The sequence below is a fragment of the Podarcis melisellensis genome (assembly GCF_964234715.1).
Source record: "Podarcis melisellensis genome assembly, chromosome: 2".
Lineage (NCBI taxonomy): Eukaryota > Metazoa > Chordata > Lepidosauria > Squamata > Lacertidae > Podarcis > Podarcis melisellensis.
Genome location: NC_138529.1, coordinates 14,079,764 through 14,102,177, shown reverse-complemented (window position 1 = coordinate 14,102,177; position 22,414 = coordinate 14,079,764). Strand labels below are relative to the sequence as shown.

Here is a 22,414-nt window from a genome sequence, read left to right as displayed (position 1 = left end):
CTTGTGACAATCTCCTACTGTAGCCTTGCTCTCCACCCCATCCACTCACTTCCCTTATTGTGTTTTTCGGCGGCTCTCTCTAATTTTCCTCCTCGTGGTACACACACACAGGAGTTTGCTGCTAAGGCATGTAGGCAGAGAAATGTTGACACCGCCTCTGTTGGTTGGCAAGAGAGGGTTAAAGGGCTCTTTGGCCAGGCCTCCACTCGCATGGCAATGAGTCAGGGATCTTGCTGCCCCCTCTACAAAGATGATCCTTGTTAAACATTAGTTGGAAACCAAAATCCTACCCCAACTTAAAATGGTTCAGTAGAACAATACAGTCTTACCGCGGGATAAATATGCTTCAGGATAAGTATTTTCGGGTTGCACTCCACGGCGACCCGGAAGTAACGGAGCACGTTACTTCCGGGTTTCGCTGCTCGCGCATGCACAGACGGTCAAAATGATGTCACGCGCATGCGCAGATGCGTCTTACGTTCTGTTCAGGATGCGAACGGGGCTCCGGAACGAATCCCGTTCGCATCCCGAGGTACCACTGTACTTTATATCTCCTAAAGCCAGAGGGCAGTAGTGGGGAGGAAGATGGTTTCAAAAAGGTCCAAACAGGCCAGACCATTTTGGCAGTGGGATCAGGAACTTGGCTTATTTCTCATGTGTGCAAGAATTGCCTTTGAACACGGTGGTTGGTGTCTAGGCCTGGGCTGTGTACACACCATAATTTAAAGTGTGTTAAACACACACAAACACACACAGAGTCCTGGGAACTGCAGTTTGTTAAGGGTGCTGAAATGGTAGCTTTGTGCAGATCCTAAGATTGTTTCAGAAGGGGGTGCTTAAATGTGCCTTAAACTTATGGTGTATACAGTGTTATTTTTCTAGAAAAGGGGTTCCGGAGCTCGCAGTGAACTTCTCCCTTGTTCTCTTAGAATGGCAATGGCATCCACCTGACAGGGGGCCGTAACTGAGTTCCTGCAAGTTCTGGCTAGGGGGAAAAAGCCCTGGGTGTGTATACACACTGGATTCCTCCCTCCCACCCACCCACTTGCCTGTTTTAAACACAAACAGGTGCCTCATCCCTACAGCTGTTCTTAGGCCAAGATAGCCTGGCCACTATAATCCACTCTCTGATAATCTCAGGATTGGATTACTGCACTGTGTTCTAAGCAACCCAGGAGCAGAAACTAGCGTCGAATGCTGCAGCTCGGTTACTTTACAGCAGGGGCGGGGAATCCCTTTTTGGTTGGTGGGCTGGATGCAACTGTGGTCTACCCTTCATGAATCACATTTGACGGCAGGGCTGCCAATCACATGACCTCACACAACACCTTGTGGGCCCAAACCCTTGTCAAAGAAGCACGTCTTGTATTTGGTGCTAATAATAATAATAATAATAGTAGTAGTAGTAGTAGTAGTAGTAGTAGTAGTAATAATAATTTATACCCTGCCCATCTGGCTGGGTTTCCCCAGCCACTCTGGGTGGCTTCCAATAGAATATTAAAATACAATAGCCTATTAAACATTAAAAGCTTCCCTAAACAGGGCTGCCTTCAGATGTCTTCTAAAAGTCTGGTAGTTGTTGTTCTCTTTGACATCTGGTGGGAGGGCGTTCCACAGGCCGGGTGCCACTACCGAGAAGGCCCTCTGCCTGGTTCCCTGTAACTTGGCTTCTTGCAGTGAGGGAGCCGCCAGAAGGCCCTCGGCGCTGGACCTCAGTGTCTGGATAGAACGATGGGGATGGAGACGCTCCTTCAGGTATACTGGACCGAGGCCGTTTAGGGCTAAATGCAAGCAGCACTGGTAAAGGGGCAACCAGGAGCCTGCGCTCCCACCTGTTCCTTTGCGAGCATGTCTTGTGCTCAGCAGCCTTTAAATTTGGCAATGAATGCTAGTGGGTTCCTGCGTGGATCCAACCCCAGCAGCACAGCTTGCCCCACATATAACGGTGGCTTATGCCAGCCACACTTGTGAAGGCAGGATCAGGAACACACTCTAAGGCTCTCAGCTGTTCCTTTGCAGCTTCATTTTCATCTGATGTCAGGTGAGTGACAGGTGTGATCCTGGATGGGGAATAGTAACTTTGTGGGGCAAATTAAGAGTCCTGGCAGGGCCAAAGGTTTGCCAGGCCTGCTGTATGATGTCCCAAAGTGGAATCTTTCAGGAGTGGCCCTGGTTCCTGGGACTTATTTAAAGTTTTGACTTTTGTTGTCTCTAAAGATGCAAACGGCCTAGGACCCAAATAGAGTGGTACCTCTGGTTGCGAACGGGATCCGTTCCAGAGCCCCGTTCCCAACCTGAGCAGAACACCACCCGCGCCTGCGTGTGCGCAGGTTGCAATTCGCCACTTCTGCGCATGATGTCATTTTGAGCATCTGCGCATGCGCGAGCTGCAAAACCCGGGAGTAACCTGTTCCATTACTTCCAGGTCGCTGCAGGACACAACCTGAAAAGATTTAACCCGAAGCCTCTTTAACCCGAGGTATGACTGTACATCAGGGACGCGGGTGGCGCTGTGGGTAAAAGCCTCAGCGCCTAGGGCTTGCCGATCGAAAGGCCGGCGGTTCGAATCCCCGCGGCGGGGTGCGCTCCCGTTGCTCCGTCCCAGCGCCTGCCAATCCTAGCAGTTCGAAAGCACCCTCGGGTGCAAGTAGATAAATAGGGACCGCTTTCTAGCAGGAAGGTAAACGGCGTTTCCGTGTGCAGCTCCGGCTCGCCAGAGCAGCGATGTCACGCTGGCCACGTGACCTGGAAGTGTCTTCGGACAGCGCTGGCCCCCGGCCTCTTAAGTGAGATGGGCGCACAACCCCAGAGTCTGGCAAGACTGGCCCGTACGGGCAGGGGTACCTTTACCTTTACCTTTATGACTGTACATGGCAGACAGCCTCTCCCAGTACGTCCGACCTGGGCTTTAAAATGAGTGGGGAGGCCCTGCTAGCCATGTCTGTTATAGGCACCCAGAACAAACCCATCACAGCAATTACAGAACTTCTTCCCATTAGAGAGATGACTGGCCAGTATTGCCTTTAGTCATCTTTTGAAAGCACTTTTTTCTCCCCCATCCTGGTTTCTGGAAGAAAGTGACCTAGTGCGCCGCATTCAGTTTCTTCCAAAATATTCAGAATTGGCTGTGATGGTGCCTGCTGTGGAATACTTTGTACAGCCGTACCTTGGAAGTCGAATGGAATCCGTTCCAGAAGTCCGTTAGACTTCCAAAACGTTCAGAAACCAAAGCGCGGCTTCTGATTAGCTGCAGGAAACTCCTGCAGCCAATAGGAAGCCGCGGAAGCCCCGTCAGACGTTCGGATTCCAAAGAACGTTCACAAACTGGAACAATCACTTCCAGGTTTTGATAATACGGGAGCCAGTTTTGTTCGGGAGCCAAGGCGTTCAAGATCCAAGGTGCGACTGTACTATGTATTTTGCAGTATACCATATTTTTTGCCCTATAAGACTCACTTTTTCCCTCCTAAAAAGTAAGGGGAAATGTGTGTGCGTCTTATGGAGCGAATGCAGGCTGCGCAGCTATCCCAAAAGCCAGAACAGCAAAAGAGATTGCTGCTTTCACTGCGCAGCGATCCCTCTTGCTGTTCTGGCTTCTAAGATTCAGAATATTTTTTTCTTGTTTTCCTCCTCCAAAAACTAGGTGCGTCTTGTGGTCTGGTGCGTCTTATAGAGCGAAAAATACAGTAGTATTCGGTGTAGGATTCTGCTCTGCAATTGACAGATGAAGAACGGTCTAGAAATAACGTTCATAATAATGATCAGTAATAATAAAACAGCCCCCAGCTGTGATGTGTGTGTGCTTGTGTGTGTGATATATTGGTGCCTGGCATGCACCCCCAACTTAGGCAGAAATAACAAAAGGGCCTCTTACCTCAACTGCGACACTAGAGGAAGGCACAGGTGTGTACTGGGGGATGTAGGCTCCTTGCATAGCTGCTGCTGCTGGCATGTACTAGTGGGACGGAGGGAGAGGAGGCGTCAAAAAGGCGCAGGAGATTAGGGCAAAAGCCCCTCCGAGAAGGGGGAAGGGTAGAGGAGGAAGAAAACACTTACCGTGCCAGCACTGCTGAGGGACAGGTGGCCCAGCTGCTGAGTTAGGGGCCCCATCATGGAAGTGGGCTGGATGGAAATCGCATGGTCCATGGTAGGTGTCAGCACTGTGCCCTGCTTAGCAACAACGACGAGAGAGAGAGAGAGAGAGAGAGAGAGAGAGAGAGAGAGAGAGGTTAAAGAAAAAATTGTGGGAATAAGGTAATGGAGAGAGGGAAGTGTCCATAAGGGGCCTGGAATAACTCATGGCAAAGGAGACACTGGCAGCAGTTAAAGATGGGGCTACCTTTGAAGGTATGCGGCAACTAGACTGGTGACTGGGAGCGGCTGTTGAGACCACGTAACACTGGTCTTGGAAGACCTACATTGGCTCCCAGTACGTTTCTGAGCACAATTCAAAGTGTTGGTGCTGACCTTTAAAGCTCTAAACGGCCTCGGTCCAGTATAGCTGAAAGAGTGTCTCCACCCCCATCGTTCAGCCAGTTCCCTCACTGCGAGAAGAGAGATTACAGGGAACCAGGCAGAGGGCCTTCTTGGTAGTGGCGCCCGCCCTGTGGAACGCCCTCCCATCAGATGTCAAAGAAATAAACAATTGTCTGACTTTTAAAAGACATCTGAAGGCAGCCCTGTTTAGGGAAGTTTTGAATGTTTGATGTTTTATCGTGTTTTTAATATTCTGTTGGGAGCTGCCCAGAGTGGTTGGGGAAACTCCCAGCTAGATGGGCGGGGTATAAATAATAATAATAATAATAATAATAATAATAATAATTATTATTATTATTATTATTATTATTATTATTGAAGTGAAGTCAGAAGAAGCCTCTGTGATTTAAAGTAATTAGGTGGCATATGCTGGCTGCAAGCCAGGGGTGAAGTTTTCTCTACATCATCATGGTCCCCTCAGCTTTCTGTGTGCAGAGGATACCTAGCCAGCCTTGGGGAAAGAAGGTGTTGTCTAATATCCTGGACCAGAACTGGACATGGGCTTCAGGCTTTAGGTTGCTCTCTCATGTGATGCTTAGATGACTTTTTGCATCTCCTGCATTTGTGAAATACAAACTTCACGAACGTTTGATTTTAAACTGGCTCTTCTGCTCTGCATTCTGCATTCACGACCTAGGACCCTCGTACCTACGGGACCGCCTCTCCCGATATGCCCCACGGAGACCCTCAAGGTCCATAAATAGCAACACCCTAGTGGTCCCGGACCCTAAGGAAGTTAGATTAGCTTCAGCCAGAGCCAGGGCCTTTTCAACACTGGCTCTGGCCTGGTGGAACGCTCTGTCTCATGAGACTAGGGCCCTGCGGGATCTGATTTCTTTCCACAGGGCCCGTAAGACAGAGTTGTCCCGCCTGGCTTTTGGTTTGGAGCCCATTTGATTCCCTCCCCCTCTTTCTTTTTTCTTTCTCCTGTGATGAGGCTGCATTTAATATTTTAATGTTTCAATATTTTAATGTTGTATTTTAATCTTGTTTTTAAGTTGTATTCATTCAACTTGTTTTTATTATTGCTTGTTAGTCGCCCTGAGGCCGCCCTTGGCTGGGGAGGGCGGGGTATAAATAAAAATTATTATTATTATTATTATTATTATTATTATTATTATTATTATTATTAGTATCCAAGTAAGTTTATGTTCCAAACAGAAAGGGTGTTACTTGCAAATAAAATGCCCTTAGACAAGAACTCCAGGTGGATATTATGGGATGGGAGGAAGGGGTCTCACCGTGGGCGGCATGAGGTATGACTGATGGTGCATCCATGACGGGCTGTGAACCTACAGGGAGTAATAGAAGTAGATAGTTATCAGTAACACATTTCACTTAGTAATTCTTGAAAAAGTTCTTAAAAGTCGGCCAGTCTTATTATCCCCATATCACTGATAGGGAAAGGGCTGTTAGATAAGTGGCTGAGGTGAGATTTGAAGCAAAGGCCTCCAGATTTGCAGCTCACACTCGTAGGCCCAAAACAGATCTATGACAGCAGATGTTTAAATCAAGGACTGTGCTGATTACATACCAAGCTGGGGGTAAGAGTAAGAGAGAAGTACCTGGTAGGAAGAAACAGGTGACGGGAGATAAGGGGAGAGCGCAGTCTGGGCAATCATCCTGTTGGGGGCCAGGCTGTAGGGTGTTGTGTAGAACCTGCAGAGGGTATGGGGAGAAATCGTTGAATTGCTTCATATAGCTTCAGAGGAGGCTGAATGTACAGCCCTTCCCATAAGCTCGCACATATGCAGATCTTATTCTGCCAGGTCTCCTTGAAGGCTATGGCCCGATCGCCTACCAAACTATTTCTTGGTTACAACGTGAAGAAACAGGCAAAGCAGAAGACATACCCATTTTGTAGCGCCGTTGTGGGGTCATAGGTCAAGGTCATCCCACCCTGCATGGAAATAGTAGACAGTTCATACGTGGCTCCTCCCATTCTCCTGACCCACCAAGATCCCAGCTCAACCAATCAGCAACTGCTTCTGTGCCTTCCTAGGGGCAGGTTTCAAGCCTCGCCCTACTTAGTGGAACCCCTGCAGCCAGCCACCTCAAGTAGCCTCCTGCAGCCAGCCAGGACCCTAAAAGCAGCGGCGGGAAAACTTTTCTGTCCAGTGTGCCAGATCCTAATCTCCCCAACCCACGGCAGGCCAAATTGGGCAGGTGGGTGTCCCCCTGCCAATTACCTGGCGTCATAGTAATGTTCACCAATCCTGCACTTTGAAGAGCCAATTGTCGGGACTTCAAAGCACAGCACAGGGCTGTTTGAAAGCCCTTTGAAAGCCAATGTAGCGATACTCCTTAAACCTCCAAAAATTAAAGGCTTAAAGAGCTCGTGAAGGGCTTTCATACAACCCAGCACTGCCTGTTTGGTTTCTGGACATTCAAAGAGCAGCACTGGGAAGGAGGAGCGGTTTCCACTGAATGGAAACAGCTTTACCTTCCTTGATCAAAGCACACTCTCATCATTGACAGATGGAGGTGGGAGCGCACTTTGCTCCATCAAAGGAACAAAATGAGCTCACTTTAAGCTCTGAATTGAAGTTCCACTCTTACCTGCCCCACAGCTGACGTCGTGTATTATCTCAGGTGTAGGGCAGGTGGGCGTGGCTTCCAAAATATGGGGAGAGCTGGCAGGCTTTGTTCGGCCTGTGGACTGGAGGTCCCTCACCCCTGTCCTAAAGAGAATGTCTAATCCCCAAGCCTGCAAAACCTATGGCCAGCCCACTAAACCAAAGGCCGTGCACCAGCCACACAAAATAGCCAGCCAGGAGTGTGACAATCACTCTGTTTTTGCAGTTTCACACATGCAGCAAAATGTTCATACGAGATGGTTGTTGAGCTCTGGGCTGACTGCCGCATGTGGCTAACGGACTGGTCTCTGACTGTTGCAGCCTCCCCCCACTCCCTGCTGCCCCCTCCCTTACCGTGTCATTCTCCCGTGGCCAGGCTCGCCCGTTCTGCACGTATTTGCCCTGATTCTGGCGCTTCTTCTGGCCGCCATCAGCAAATTTGCAAAGCAACGGATCTGGAGGTGCTGCAAAGGGAAAGGAGCATTTTGTGAGGGGGAAATCACGACATGCCGTTTCCCAACTGCACTGCAATGTAGGTCTCTTGAAAAACCTACATTGGCTCCCAGTACGTTTCCGAGCACAATTCAAAGTGTTGGTGCTGACCTTTAAAGCCCTAAATGGCCTCAATCCTGTATACCTGAAGGAGCGTCTCCACCCCCATCATTCTGCCCAGACACTGAGGTCTAGCGCCGAGGGCCTTCTGGCGGTTCTCTTGCTACGAGAAGCCAAGTTACAGGGAACCAGGCAGAGGGCCTTCTCAGTAGTGGCACCCGCCCTGTGGAATGCCCTCCCACCAGAAGTCAAAGAGAAGAACAACTACCAGACTTTTAGAAGACATCTGAAGGCAGCCCTCTTTAGGGAAGCTTTTAATGTTTAACAGACCACTGTATTTTAATACTCTGTTGGAAGCCACCCAGAGTGGCTGGGGAAACCCAGCCAGATGGGCGGGGTATAAATAATAAATTCTATTCTACTCTACTCTACTCTACTCTACTCTACTCTACTCTACTCCATTCCATTCCATTCAAAACAATACAGCATTGGAAAAGCTTTATCGCTTGACTACGCAACATGCAGAAAATGGCTCAGAATCCTTCCTTGCTGTTTCTCACAAGAGCAGTCCACACATCCTCCTGAGACAGTCTTAGCTGCCAGGCTCCCAATCACCACTCAACCCTCATAGCCAATTGTGCTTCTCACCTGGGACCCCTGGAGGGGTTTTGATATATTTGCCATTGAAGTGTGTGATGATAGCTTCACACTTTTCTGTAGACTCCATCCTGGGGAAGAAGAGAAAAGAAACCATTGGTGATGCTGGGCTGGGGCGGGTGTCAGTGTAAGTGGAGGAGCCACACTTATTGCAAAGTTATAGCCCACCTGCTCCTGGTCATGCTGAGATTCCTACAGATGTGAGGCAACAGTGGCATAAAAAGGGTGGGGGGAGCTAAGGCTGTTAGTCTAGTGTCCAGATCTAGAGAAGTAATAGTACTGCTCTATTCTGCCTTGGTCAGACCACACCTGGAGTATTGTGTCCAGTTCTGGGTGTCACAAATTAAGAAAGATATTGGCAAGCTGGAACGTTTGCAAAGCAGGGTGGCCAGGATGATCAAGGGTCTGGAGGAATAGTTGATGGACTTGGGTATGTTAAGCCTGGTAAAAAGGAGACTGAGAAAAGATATGATAATCATTTTTAAATATCTCAAGGGCTGTCACATGGAAGATGAAGCAAGCTTGTTTTCTTCTCCTGTTCCAGTGGGAAGGGCTGGAACCAATGGCTTCAGGTCACTAGAAAAGAGATTCCGACTAAACTTCAGAAATAACATTCCGATGTGAAGAGCTGTCACCCACCTTCTCCCATCAGGGCTTCTGTGCCTATAATGGTTGTGTGTGTGAGAGAGGAATTCAACAGTAATGCTTTCCCCAAGAGAGATGTGTAGAGATGGAAAATCTCTAGTTGCTGGATTTCTGCTTGTCAGGAAAACTGCCCGGGGTGAGCTAGCAATCCTAAGTGGAACACTTCTATCTTATAACCAGTTTCTAACTCCTGTTAAAAGTGATTCAGTGAGCACATATGTAAATAAAAGTTAAGACAGCAATCAGCTTTCTATGTGACTTTACCAGAATCTAACCCACAGACAGGATTCTTAAGGACCCTGCTTGCAGATTCCACTTGGGAAAGTTGTTTAGGTGGTACATTCCCAATGAACATTTCTTTAAAACTGAATCCAAGAGCTCAAGACGTAAGATTGAAACAGGCCTGGAAAGCCCAAAATACTGCAATTCATTCCATTTTGTTGACTGAGCACCTGTCTAGAATCGCTTTCATCTCCGGGCAATCAGATGCATCAAATCCAGGGCTGCAAGGAGCTGCTGCAAAGTTGGCGCCTGTCTATACACTGCTATGCTAAAACAACTGCACACATTATTATTCCCTTCTAGCTTTTAAGAGCTACTGGACTTGCAGTTCCTCATTCCCTGCCACAAGGGGGCGCAGGAGAATATTTGGCTAGGACAAACTGGAGGAGGATGCCAACTTGGAATTAGGTGTAAAACTATCCGAATTTCTCTCCTATCCCATCAGGAACAATGACGTCTGGTGCCACCAGCCGGCTAGAAAATAAAGCAGCCATTGTTAAGGTGCAATTCACAATTCTAATTTAGGGAATGGTGCAATCCAAAGTGCCCCCCTTGGGTATGTTGATGGTGAGAGAAAGCTGCAAGGTGGTGCTGGTTGGAGGAGGAGAAGCCAGGACCCATCTGGTGTAAAATGGAAACCTGGCAGCAGGGGGCATTGTAGGACAGAACAGGAGCTGTTCCAGCTGGTAGAGGAAGCATGGAATGTGGGAACGAGATGGCTGTGTCCACCCAGATGTGTCTGAGCGGATGAAGACCACCAGGGTTTGTCTGCCTAAAAGTACTTCTACAGCCTGGCAAATACCTTGCAGTGAGTTTGGCATTTGCAGAAAGGGGATTGATGGAAAAACTCAATACAGTCGTACCTCGGTTTACGAACTTAATCCGTTCCGGAAGTCTGTTCTTAAACCGAAACCGTTCTTAAACCGAGGCGTGCTTTCCCTAATGAGGCCTCTCACCACTGGTGCCCTTCCACCGTTCAGATTCCGTTCTTAGACCGAGGTAAAGTTTGCAAACCGGGACACTACTTCTGGTTTTGCGGAGTTTGTAAACTGAATACAGTGGTACCTCGGGTTAAGTACTTAATTCGTTCCGGAGGTCCATTCTTAACCTGAAACTGTTCTTAACCTGAAGCACCACTTTAACTAATGGGGCCTCCTGCTGCTGCCACGCTGCTGGAGCACGATTTCTGTTCTCATCCTGAAGCAAAGTTCTTAACCTGAAACACTATTTCTGGGTTAGCGGAGTCTGTAACCTGAAGCGTCTGTAACCTGAACGGTCTGTAACCTGAAGCTTATGTAACCTGAGGTACCACTGTAGTTCGTAAACAGGGCAGTTCTAAAACCGAGGTACCACTGTATTGTGAGTCACACAGCGTGTTGCAATAAACCAGGGATGGGGCCTGTTGCCCCTTAGATGTTGCTAGGCCCCAACTCCCATTAACCTCAGCCAGCATGCCCAATGGTTGGAGAGACAATTGAAGCTGGAATCCAGCAACCTCTAGTTTTCCTACTCCTGCACTAAACAATATGGCCGCTGCATGTATGTGGGAAACAGACACAGGGATGTGGATCCCCTTGTTGAACATAATCCCTAGATCAGCTCAGAAGGAAAACTGCAGCCTTGGACAACCTTGTGGTCCAAGTGAGCAAGAAACAGACAAACCTATGTAACCTCAAGGTTAGATTACTGCAATGCATTATACATAGGGCTGCCTCTTAAGACGGTTTGGAAACTTCAGCTAGTGCAGAATTCAGCAGCCAGGTTGCTCACTGGGGCAAGACAGTTTGAGCATATTACACCGATCCTGGTCCGACTGCACTGGCTACCAATTAATTTCTGAGCCCAATTCAGTGTGCTGGTTTTGACCTATACACCCTTAAACGGCTCAGGACTGCAATACCTCAAGGACCGCCTCTTTCCATATGAACCTACCCAGACCCTGAGATCATCTTCTGAGACCCTTCTTCGTGTGCCTCCTCCTCGAGACGTCCAAAGGGTGGCAACACGAGAACAGGGCCTTCTCTGCAGTGGCTCCCTGTTTGTGGGATGCTCTCCCCAGGGAGGTTCTGCTGGCGCCTTCATTATACACCTTTAGGTGCGAGGCAAAAACGTTCCCCTTTAACCAGTCGGCTTTTGGCTGATTAACATCAGGTGCCCTTTTAAAATGTGTTGGGGAGCGGGGCATTATTGGGTTGTTTATTTATTTTTATTATGTATTTTGTGTTTTTATATTGCGTCTTCATGTTGTGAACTGCCCTGAGACCTGTGGGTACAGGACGGTAAACTAATTTAATTTAATAATAATAATAACCATCCACACTAGGCCCTAGGAATAGGGCATCCATCGTATAAGTGGAAATGCAAACATTCCCCCAGGTGAGGGAGCGTGTGTTTGTTCAGCATATCTGCAAACCTTCCATACATAAGGGAGGGTTTGTCCTAGCAAGTCCCTGGGCAAAAGCCCTTGTGGAAACAAACGCTTGGACAAAGGCGTCTAGGTCAAGACTTGGCCAGGTGTGGGCTTGCTAGCCTCTGTGTGGCCAGTGATTTCTGGGTCTCCGTGAAAGCAGAGCGGAGCAACGACAGAGACAAGTGAGCACATGTCTGCATGGGAAGGTGCACAGACACGCCTGCCTCAGGGAGCATACCGGCGCAAGCTGCCACCATTGTGTGAGGCGAGATCACAGGAGTTAAGAAGCCAGACCCTGGCAAAGGCTGGAGCACAAGGAAGCCTGCCTGTAGACAGAGAAAGCCCGCCCTCCTGACCTGGCAAAGCCGACCCCCCGGCTGGTCCCGCTGGCGTCGCGAAGGATGCGTGTGGAGATGACTTGTCCAAAAGGCTTCAGCATCGACTCCAATTCAGCCTCGTCCATGCCCAGAGGCAGGTTTGACAGGTAGAGGTTGGTGGGATCCTGCTCCTGTTGCTATGGAAACAAGAAAGTCAGGCTGTTGCCTAGCAATCGTCCATCCCGTCCCTGGGGACTCGTTCCTTTCAGGCCGCCCCTTCCCTTCCCAAATTCGCAGCCTGCCTCAGCTCACGAGACTGGCCGTTTCCCAACCTCAGTCATATCACAAAGACTCTCAACGCCTAAGAAGGAGGTAAGGCACAGAATTAGGTCCGTGATCACAGTCTGCACCCTGGAGAGCCCTGCAGAGAAACACACTACAGTGGTACCTCTGGTTACGAACTTAATTCGTTCCGGAGGTCCGTTCTTAACCTGAAACTGTTCTTAACCAGAGACACCACTTTAGCTAATGGGGCCTCCCACTGCTGCCACGCTGCCGCCGCGCAATTTCTGTTCTCATCCTGAAGCAAAGTTCTTAACCCAAGGTACTACTTCTGGGTTAGCGGAGTTTGTAACCTGAAGCATTTGTAACCCAAGGAACCACTGTATTGGGATATTATAGAGCAGCTTAAGGCTTAGGATTTATGCGTATCAGAGGGGACCCATGATTTGTTCGGCCTGCTACTTTCTCCGGGAAAACCCACTCTTTACCGCTATAAACGGCAATCAGGTTGCTATTTCATGGAATCATAGAATTGTAGAGTTGGAAGGTAACCCAAAGGCCATCTAGTCCAACCCCCTGCAATGCAGGAATAATGCAGGTTTGTTCCGATTCAGCAGCAAAGAGCATGTTTTCCAGGGGAAAGTTTCAAAACAGCCTGGACCTGTGCCTAGAAAATGTGGGACAAGTGGAAAACCAGACAAGCAGAAGTATGGCTGAGCCCTCAGGCAGCAGACAAGACAGCTATGTCTGTTGCATGCATGCATGCAAGTATTACACAGTGTGGACGATTCATTTGAAAACCCCATATATATATATGCAAGCTGGGAAGCCTGCCCCAATCACAGTTCCCAAACACATGTACACATATGTTTAAAAAGACATGCTTGTTTTGTGCATGTTTGCTGCATTATGTAGGGAGCTGGCCTGGGATTTGAACCGCAGCCCAGAGGCTGCCCTCCGGTCTTCCCTCCTGGAGAAGGAAGGATTGGCATCTTCCCCCATCGGTGCCGGGGCACAAGTCTTACCTTGGCCATCTGGGCCTGAACCCCACTGGCTTTGAGTGCAGTCACTGCCTTCTGGGCCGCTGTGGGGCTGTCAAAATCCACAAAGCCATAGCCTGCAGAAATCATGGAGATGGAAATAAGAGGGCAGGCCTTGCGTACCTTGTTTTGAAGGTGGAGAAACAGCCTGTGCAGAGAACCACTCAGCTTTCTACTAGTTAGCATGGTCATAGGCACTCCCCCCCCCAATGTCTATGGCATGGTAGACCCCTTTCCCGGACCTTCCCCCCACCATGCGCACATGTGCGCACTTTTGGCGTCGTAGACCCCTTTCCCGGACCTTCCCCCCACCATGCGCAAATGCGCACACTTTTGGTGTGATAGACCCCTTTCCCGGACCTTCCCCCCACCATGCGCACATGCGCGCACTTTTGGCGTGGTAGATCCCTTTCCCTGACCTTCCCCCCACCATGCGCACATGCGCACACTTTTCATTACCTTGCAGTGCCACACCCTCCAGCATGCCACAGATGAATTCTGAGCAGGCAATGCTGAGCTTGTGTTACCTGGCTAGTTAGCAAACATTGGCAGGGAAGCAAGGGAGGGAGAGCCCGTCTCTCACTGTCAGAAGAGCGATTCCCCTTCCCCTCTCCAAGCCTCTGTTCTGAGTGGATGCTGCTCCCTCCCCCCCATCCCATCCCATCCCTCAGCAATGTCTGGCATGTCAGGAATTCCACTCCCCACCCCACCCCCCCACTGGCACCTCCCTCTCACACAGATAACCCAGCCCCACCTCCCAGACAGAACCAATCTTCCCCCAGAAACTTGGCTCCAGAATTGAATTCTCATCCTTTCCTCGCCCTTGCCCCTCTTTCCTTTCCAGAGTTGTGAGCCCCCTCCCTGCCAAACCTGCACCCCTTGAGATTGAGTGAACTTGTGCAGGGAAAGGTATCTTCTTGGGGAGAAGGCTCGTTCCCAGAACCGCTCGATGCAATCGGGTAAAGGATGCAGTGAAGCACTCCGGCCTCTTAGCTCTCCCTCTCTGAACCCACAAGCAAAACCCCATCTGCCCCGAGCTGCGATTCTAGCCCCATACACCCTTTCCTTCTCAACGCTGCAGCACTGTGCCCCCCTCACCCAGTTGGCAGCACACCCCCACACCCCCAATCTGCACTTGCCTTTGCATTTGTTGGTCGTTTTGTCCAGGATGGCCTTGGTGGAGACAATTTTGCCATATCTGTGGGGCACAAAGGAACATGGTGGAATTAATGCCGTTGCTGTTAATAACCAACATCCAAAAATATGCCACATCCTTCCTTCCTTCCCTGCTGAGCAGCCCAATAAGCTCCAAGAGTCTAGTGGTTTGTGCAGGCCTGACCGATCCCCTGGGGAGAAATCCGAGATAGTGCTACATTTCTGAACAGGCCTCAAAAGCCGGCCTAGAAATCATGTCTCTACCGGGTAAGGCCTTGCCCTCTTCTAGAAATCCAAAGAACATTAATACATTCTGTAGGCGATGCTTTTCCCCAACACTAGAATTCCTATTGTGCAACTGCTGAAGGTGGGGTTTAGGGGAGGAAAAGTGGCAGGCAAGTAACAGCTCCTGGACAGAGGCCAGACTATGGGCCAAATGTCACTTTACATGGCAGGCAGGTTTGCTGCTGGCTAGCGGGGCTGGGCGATGTTGGGTTTTCAACATTGCAGTGTATCACCAGCCAAACACGATATACCCCAATGTTGAAAAAAGCTGCATTAGCTCCAGCCGGCGAGATACTGGGTGAAACTGCCGCAGCTCTCATTGTAGGAGCTGAAGCACTTTCACCCCAGCGCCTTGTGGGCTGTGGCCGATACAGCTGTCCCCAGCCTGCTGCTCAGCTGGGGGGCGGAAAGGCTCCTGCTCCTGCCCCCAGCTGAGTGAGCCCTGAGGCCCCTGCTGCTCACGCTGGAGCAGCAAGGACCTTGGGGCTCCTCGGCCAAGATCCCTCTGCCTTTGCTGGCATGGGGGGCGGGCGAGCTACCTTGCCCACTTGCTTCCCACACCCCAAAGATGGACCAAGCGGCAGTAGCCAAGCATACGGAACCTGTCAGGCTCCGTGCATTTGACTGCCTTCGTGCCTCCGTGCATTTGACTGCAGCACCATAGAGCCCCTACACCGCTGCCATCCACCGGGAGGGTGGGCTACATCTTTCTGGGAGGAAAGGCGCAGCACACCTCCTGGAGAAGGCAGCCAGGTGGGGTCAAACTGCTCTCAGCTGGGAAGGGCGGGCTTCGCTCTTCCCAGCCCCCAACCCCCTCCTACTGGCATGCAAGCAGTCCCTCTGTCTCCAGCAGCCAGCTAGTTTGTCTCTCCCTCAGCTCGCTGGGTGCTGGAGGCAGAGGGACTCACGAGCGGTGATGGTTTCGCCAGCAATATACCGCTGAGTGAAGCTGTCATCGCAGCCTGCCCCCACAATACATAGTGATATATCACCCAGGCCTACTGGCTGGTCATATGTCTCCTGGTGAAGACTCCCAAAGTCTGAAGTCTGTAAACGTGTAATGGGTATGGGCCAGGGAGTTCCCCTTAAAATGTTATAGGTACTGATTAGGAAAGATATGTCGCTGTCAGGTGGTGGACTCATTACCCTGGCACACCACACGAAGGGAGTAGGGCTAAGCCAGGGTGAGCCCTAAAGGTGGTGATGGATAACTTTGAGGCAGGTTACCAGTGACAACACAGTGCAAGCCGTGCCCAGCAAACAGGTGGCAACAGGGAGAAGGAGACTTCTAGACCAGGAAATGCCAAATTCAAGCGTCTTAATTATGATTACCTTGCATAATTTATTCTGCTTTTCTGCCTGCTACGAGGGAGGAACAAGGAGTGATGTGGAACACCTAAGACCGTTGCCAGCCAAAGCAGAATAAATTATGCGAAGCAATCAATGTATGCAAATTAACAAAACTCAAGGTTTTAAAATTGGACTTTCCTTGGTGTAGAAGTATGGGGGTGCTGCTGTTGCTTTTAAAAATCCCTACCCAGATATTAAAAGCCCACTGTTGCATGATATGATCGCAGACATTTAGAACGCACAGAATTCAGATTGTAGCTCTTATGTATATCCAGTGCAAACATGCAAATTGCCTTTATAGCGATCTGCTTTAAAATAATCTGAACATTAAAAGTGCCTTAAATGGGCTGCCCATCCTCCCAGGATGCCCCAAGGCAAGAATAAGAAAGCCCCGGAGCTATTGAAAATTGTCTTTAACAATGCTGGGGTTGACTCCTCTCTGGCCAGCAAAGTTTTGTACCTCCCAAAGATAAGCTTTCCTTCCCACTACTGTTATATGAAGTGAGGATGCAGTCCAGTCTCAGGCATGGTTACTGAGAAGTAATTTCCACTGACTTCAGCAGGAGATTCTCCCTGGGTCGCTGCCTTACAGACACAAAGCACTTATTTAGAAAGTGCTACTCCCAGCTTAATGTATACAGGATTGTGGCGCTTAAACATCTCCAACCTATTGCAAAAACCCGGTGTGAACGCAACCACCAATAACCGGTCAGCCTTTCTCAAAGCAGGCGACTGAGTCCGATACTCCTTCCCCTCCCCCCAACAATGAACCCTTCAGAGTCCATCCCAGCTGCCCCCTCCAACCCCAAACCGCCCCCCCACCAATGCTTCCTGCTCAGGGTGAGCAGGATTTCCTGCCCAGGAAAGGACAAGCCCAGGAAATCCGACCGGCGCCAAGAACAGCCAAGTTCTGGCGCCTCCCAGCCAGCACACAGGGGACTCCAGCTGCAGGGTTTCAAGAGCAGGATGAATGCTGTGGTTGCAGCGATGAGATCTCAGGCTTGGGGAGGGCGGTGGTGGCGGAGGCTGCTGCTCTGCAGATGTGGGAACTGAGAGGCGGCAGGGTTACTGCACGCAAGTGGTGCAAGGCAGTGGCAAAACCAGGAATGCAACCCACAATCCTCAGCTCCAAGCCACTACCAGCATTCGACTTCTAGGCCCCATTCCCTTCCCCATCTCCTCCCCGCCCCCTGCTCACAAGCAGCTTGCAGAGATCCCTTCCCTCACACTCAGCCCGGGCAGATTCCTGGTTTTGAAGGAGGCGTGTTTGTCAAGTGTGGCTTTGGGGCCAGATCCAGCATTCCAGGCTGGGGTGAGCTGAGGTAAGAGAGGAACAGCCCCCTGCCCGCCCCTCCTAGCCACTTAGCTTTAAGCACTCTAGCCTATTTCAGTCTTCTCCAGGCAAGGAGAAGTGGGATCGGGCAAGCTATGGCAGGGAACATAAATACACAGGCGTCTCTATGTCAATACATAACTGCAGTACTCTCTGGGTGAATGCGCACACTAGCAGGCCCCTAATTGCCACCGCCTCCCAAAATCCCTTGCAATAATCTTTAGTTGGGGTACAGCTATCTTCACATGGCCACTCATGAGATAAGGGGTAAGCCAAAGAAATGACGTTTTCTTGCCATTCAGAGTTAGGGTATTAGACAGACTACTGCTGAGCCCCCAAAACAGGACAGCAAAGCTGGAACAACTGGAACTGCTGTAGCTGTTATTGGGCTTATTTAAGAAAGTGAGGAGGAATTAAAGAACCTTTTAATGAGGGTGAAAGAGGAGAGCGCAAAATATGGTCCAAGTCAAAAAAACAAAGATCATGGCCACTGGTCCCATCACCTCCTGGCAAATAGAAGGGAAAGAAATGGAGGTAGTGAGAGATTTTACTTTCTTGGGCTCCATGATCACTGCAGATGGTGACAGCAGCCACGAAATTAAAAGATGCCTGCTTCTTGGGAGAAAAGCAATGACAAACCTAGACAGCATCTTAAAAAGCAGAGACATCACCTTGCCAACAAAGGTCCGTATAGTTAAAGCCATGGTTTTCCCAGTAGTGATGCATGGAAGTGAGAGCTGGACCATCAAGAAGGCTGATCGCCGAAGAATTGATGCTTTTGAATTCTGGTGCTGGAGGAGACTCTTGAGAGTCCCGTGGACTGCAAGAAGATCAAACCTCTCCATTCTGAAGGAAATCAGCCCTGAGTGCTCACTGGAAGGACAGATTGTGAAGCTGAGGCTCCAATACTTTGGCCACCTCATGAGAAGAGAAGACTCCCTGGAAAAGACCCTGATGTTGGGAAAGATGAAGGGCACAAGGAGAAGGGGACAACAGAGGATGAGATGGTTGGACAGTGTTCTTGAAGCTACCAGCATGAGTTTGACCGAACTGCGGGAGGCAGTGGAAGACAGGAGTGCCTGGTCTGGTCCAGGGGGTCACGAAGAGTCGGACTAAACAACAACATGCCCTCAAAATTCCCTGGCAGCCATGTGCGCACTCCAAGAGGTGTGCTTGTGTCACACCGCAAACCACGGGGCATGTGCACAACACATCAGCGGGGTGGGCTGACGTCTTGAGTGCAACCCCCTCCTCGCAGCGTCTGCACACAGCCTGCTGACATCGCACAGCCCCGGCTCCCTCAATCGCGGGGGCAAGGTTTAGACCACAGCACCACCCGCGTCCTAAATAAATATATAATCATAGTTAAAATAGCTTGTTGTGCATGGAGGTGCTCCCCTTCACAATGGGTTGATGGGGACTGTAAAACCTGGACTGGAGGTCAGGATACATCCTCACATTTAAGGACTGGGCCTCATTGGAAAGGTGCAAACGGCACAGCCGAAAGCAGTTTGTGCTTCTTCTAGCCCCATGACTTCTCCACATGGAGCACCTTCAATGGGCCAGGAGGCAAAGTGCCAGCCAAGCTATCCACTGATGACTTGGCTCCAGTTTAGTTGAAGGGAGGGGCGAGGCAAAGTGTAGAGAGTCAAGAGGGAAAATAAACCAGAAGAGAACACACACACAAAAAGGCAACGGGAGATCTGTAGGCAGCAGCAGAATTGCTCTAATTCTCTGTTTGCTCTAATAAGCAAGCATGACCTGGATCTGGCCTGCCCTGACCTACTGTAACTAAGGCTTCCTTACTGATTTAGCGGATTTCCCTATAGCAACCTCCTTTGGACACAACCAACTCCCAACCCCTAAGTCTCGATCCTTTCGATCCTTTCTCCTCCTAATCCACACAGAATCATAGAATTGAAGAACTGGAAGGGACCCTGAAAATGATCTAGTCTGATCCCCTGTAATGCAGGAAGATGCAGCTGTCTCATACGGGGACTGAACCTGGAATCCTGGCGTTATCAGCACCACGCTCTAACCAGCTGAGCTATCCAGCATGCTGTCAGTTGCAGTGATATTACTGGATCTCTTGTCGTTGTTGCTTCTCCTAAGATCCCTCCTGTTGGCCCATGAGGTCCCGCTGGATCTAACTTAGTAGCCCCCACCCCTTTTAAGCATAGGAGGAATCTCTGAAAGCCGTTTACTGCCGATGTCTGTCTTGCAGGGAATACGTTTTGGGCGGCTTAAATGCTAATGCCTCCATTTGAGAACCCTGACCTTAGAGGGGCTGATGAAAGCATCTTCTCTAAGACTGGGGTTTTCACTCGGGTTGGGGAGGAGAGGTTGCCATGGAGACGGTTGGGAGGGCAATAAATTATTGGCCCGGTTCTTTTCAGCTTCTGTTTACAGCATGACACCGCCTTCCCGTGTCTCTTCGTCCCAGTAACTTACGGTTGGCACAGCTTGACAAGGTCCTGGTCTGTGGTACCCGGGTGCAGGCCCCGGATGTAGAGATTTGTTTTGCTCAGCTGGTCCCCTCCGCCGCCTCCGCCGCCTGGCCCGCTGCTGCTGCTGCTGCTGTTGTTGTTGCTGCTGCCACTGGGACTTGGGGGTGCCATCTGCTGGGCCACTGAGACATAAGGCTACAGGGCAAAGGAAGAGAACAAAATGAGGGTCTGGGACTGCAGGAAGGTGCAGATGAATTACAGGGAAAGGTAAAAAAAAATTAGGGCAGCATATAGGAAACTTGCTAATAGGACTAGACTTCCAAGGGCATGGAAGGAGCAACGTGGAACCCAAATCGCCCCCACTCAGCTCTTTTTTTCACTTCCTCCTAAACTTTCTAGGGTATATTAAAAAAGTGAGCTGCAACTGTGAGATCCATGTGCAGAATGCCTTGCAGAGAGAGGGAGTTGGTAGAAGACAGAAGGCTCAATTGTCTCCTTTTTGCATAAGCTCTCTGAGGTGCAGCCAGTCTTGGATAGCATCAGATAAAGAGGCTTTTGGGACAAAGATGACAGGGCTAACCAGCATTTCCTCTCTTCTTCCACCCCTGCTTTAAAATCAACCAACCGACATGCATTTGTGAGACCAGGGCGGCCTATGCCAAGTTTGCTTCAGAGCTTTGAGTCCTTCTCCCTCATACCACCCTTCCTGGCCAAAAGAGGTCCCTGATCAATTGCCTTCAGTCCCCTGATGGGGAGAAGTAAGGAGGTTTCCTCATCCAGGATGATCAGAAGTTCCACCCTCCCAATGGATCTTAACCCCTGAATGCAACAAAAGCCCCCCAACACTGCCACCATCAGAGAAGAGAGCACAAAAAGGAAGGGGAAGCTGCCTCTCTACCATTGGCCAAGACACCTTTGATGTCACAATCACGCCAGTCAACAAGCAAATTTAGTTGGAACATTCTCATCTCGTGGGGTTTGTAGACAATCCTTTTCTTTAACTAACAAAAGACTTTCTCAGTACCCTGAACAACAATTTATTTTTATTACTATTGCTGCAAAAATCTTATACTTCTTTTAGTTAGCACGTCCATTCTTAATGGTGATTGCTATGTACAGGATTGTTCCCTGATACCAAAGGTGCTTTCAGATGGGTTTTTATTGTGAGGTGGGTACTCCTCAGGGACGCAAATTTTTCACAGCATCCACACATCATTGACATCAAAATGCCAGCCTATATTTCCCCCATTTAATCCAGATTTACCCCTTTGAGGAAAACACTGATAAAGTTTATTTTTTAAATTGCTTACAGTATCTGAATGTCCCATTTACAAAATTCAGCATAAGCCACACATCCCCTCCTGCCTGATTTTGATCTTAAAAAAAAAAAAGCTCTTCTGCTACACTGTTCCAGCCCCTTAAAAAAAAAAAGAATGTGTTATGATGCTTTTGGCAGTAAACTGGGGTTCATACAAGTGAATTCAACACTCATTTCCTCTTGCCAGTCAATCCTAGGAATTGTACTTCTATGAAATAGGGTTACGGACAACAGTATTCTCAGAACACCACCAAACAACAATTTCCAGGATCCTTTAGGGAAAGCTAAGATAAAGTTAAATTTGCATGGAAACCGAGGTATGTTTGGAATGAAGATATGCCCTTATGACTTTTGAATAAAATCTTTATAAAAAATAATTTGGAAAGTCCCTTGAAGACTAAAGTTGCCAACTGGCCAGGAAAAAAAACTGGCTTGGCCTGTTCCTTGCACCTTTAGCAGAAGCGTGTTCTGCAGAAATAAGCAGCTGCTTCTTTTTACAGGACGGTGACAAACATTAGAACCTGCCAATGTCTGCAGATCAAGCTTCTGTTAATGATACAAAAGCAGGCTTTGGTATATATACCTTGGCAACCTTATCCATATCCTTCCATATTTCATTTCCTTTTTCCACGCGTGAGGAGCAACTAAGTATTATTTCTTCTATCTTTCCGAGCTTGCTACGGCAGCTCAACTCTCTTCGCAGAGATCCTTGTGGCGTCTCAGAACATTACCCGTTCCTCAGGCCGCTGTCAAGGTCTTGTGACTGCAGGAGGAGGGGAAGGAGTCTAAAATACTGGGTTGTTGAGCATTCAAAGTCATTTCTCTGCTCCGGGGCATGTATGGGGCTAGACAAGATGCACATGTGTTTGGCTGCGCATGGAGACGCTCCGTTCCCAACATTCATTTGCTAAGTGCTGCTGAAGTCACCGAGTCTGCCCTGCCCACTGGGACAATTCTGGGTGGGGTATTCATATTGCAAAACTGCTATGCTATCCAGCAGGCCTGCTGAACGCTCGAGAGAGGCCTAAGCTGGGATCGGAAAGGAACAGACAGAGGAGCATCAGCAAAGTCAGAGCGGAGGGAAAACCCACATGCAAGGACAGCAGGGGCAATGCAAAAGAACATTGTAGGCTCTTTTTAATTCACTGCTACACCCTGATTACATTGAATTCACTAGCAAGGACCAGAACCAACCCCCACTGTTTCTTAACCATCCACTAAAAGGATAG

The 22,414-nt window shown here is 49.4% G+C and overlaps 1 protein-coding gene across 3 annotated transcripts in view; it reads right to left on the bottom strand.

Annotated features, from left to right (window-relative positions):
• Positions 1–22,414, bottom strand: part of RBMS2 (RNA binding motif single stranded interacting protein 2) — an 86,153-nt gene that overhangs the window by 13,161 nt on the left and 50,578 nt on the right. For 2 of the 3 annotated variants that reach the window (XM_081898833.1, XM_081898835.1), the window contains 11 exons: positions 19,872–20,062; positions 14,437–14,495; positions 13,283–13,374; positions 12,015–12,172; positions 8,313–8,392; positions 7,467–7,576; positions 6,390–6,436; positions 6,102–6,195; positions 5,778–5,828; positions 4,057–4,167; positions 3,875–3,955 (listed from right to left, as the gene is read on the bottom strand). In XM_081898833.1, coding sequence (XP_081754959.1) covers positions 3,875–3,955; positions 4,057–4,167; positions 5,778–5,828; positions 6,102–6,195; positions 6,390–6,436; positions 7,467–7,576; positions 8,313–8,392; positions 12,015–12,172; positions 13,283–13,374; positions 14,437–14,495; positions 19,872–20,062 — 1,074 coding nt within the window. Of the gene's footprint in view, positions 1–3,874; positions 3,956–4,056; positions 4,168–5,777; positions 5,829–6,101; positions 6,196–6,389; positions 6,437–7,466; positions 7,577–8,312; positions 8,393–12,014; positions 12,173–13,282; positions 13,375–14,436; positions 14,496–19,871; positions 20,063–20,602; positions 20,861–22,414 lie in introns of those variants that run through there. The other variant, XM_081898834.1, reaches the window with a different exon arrangement.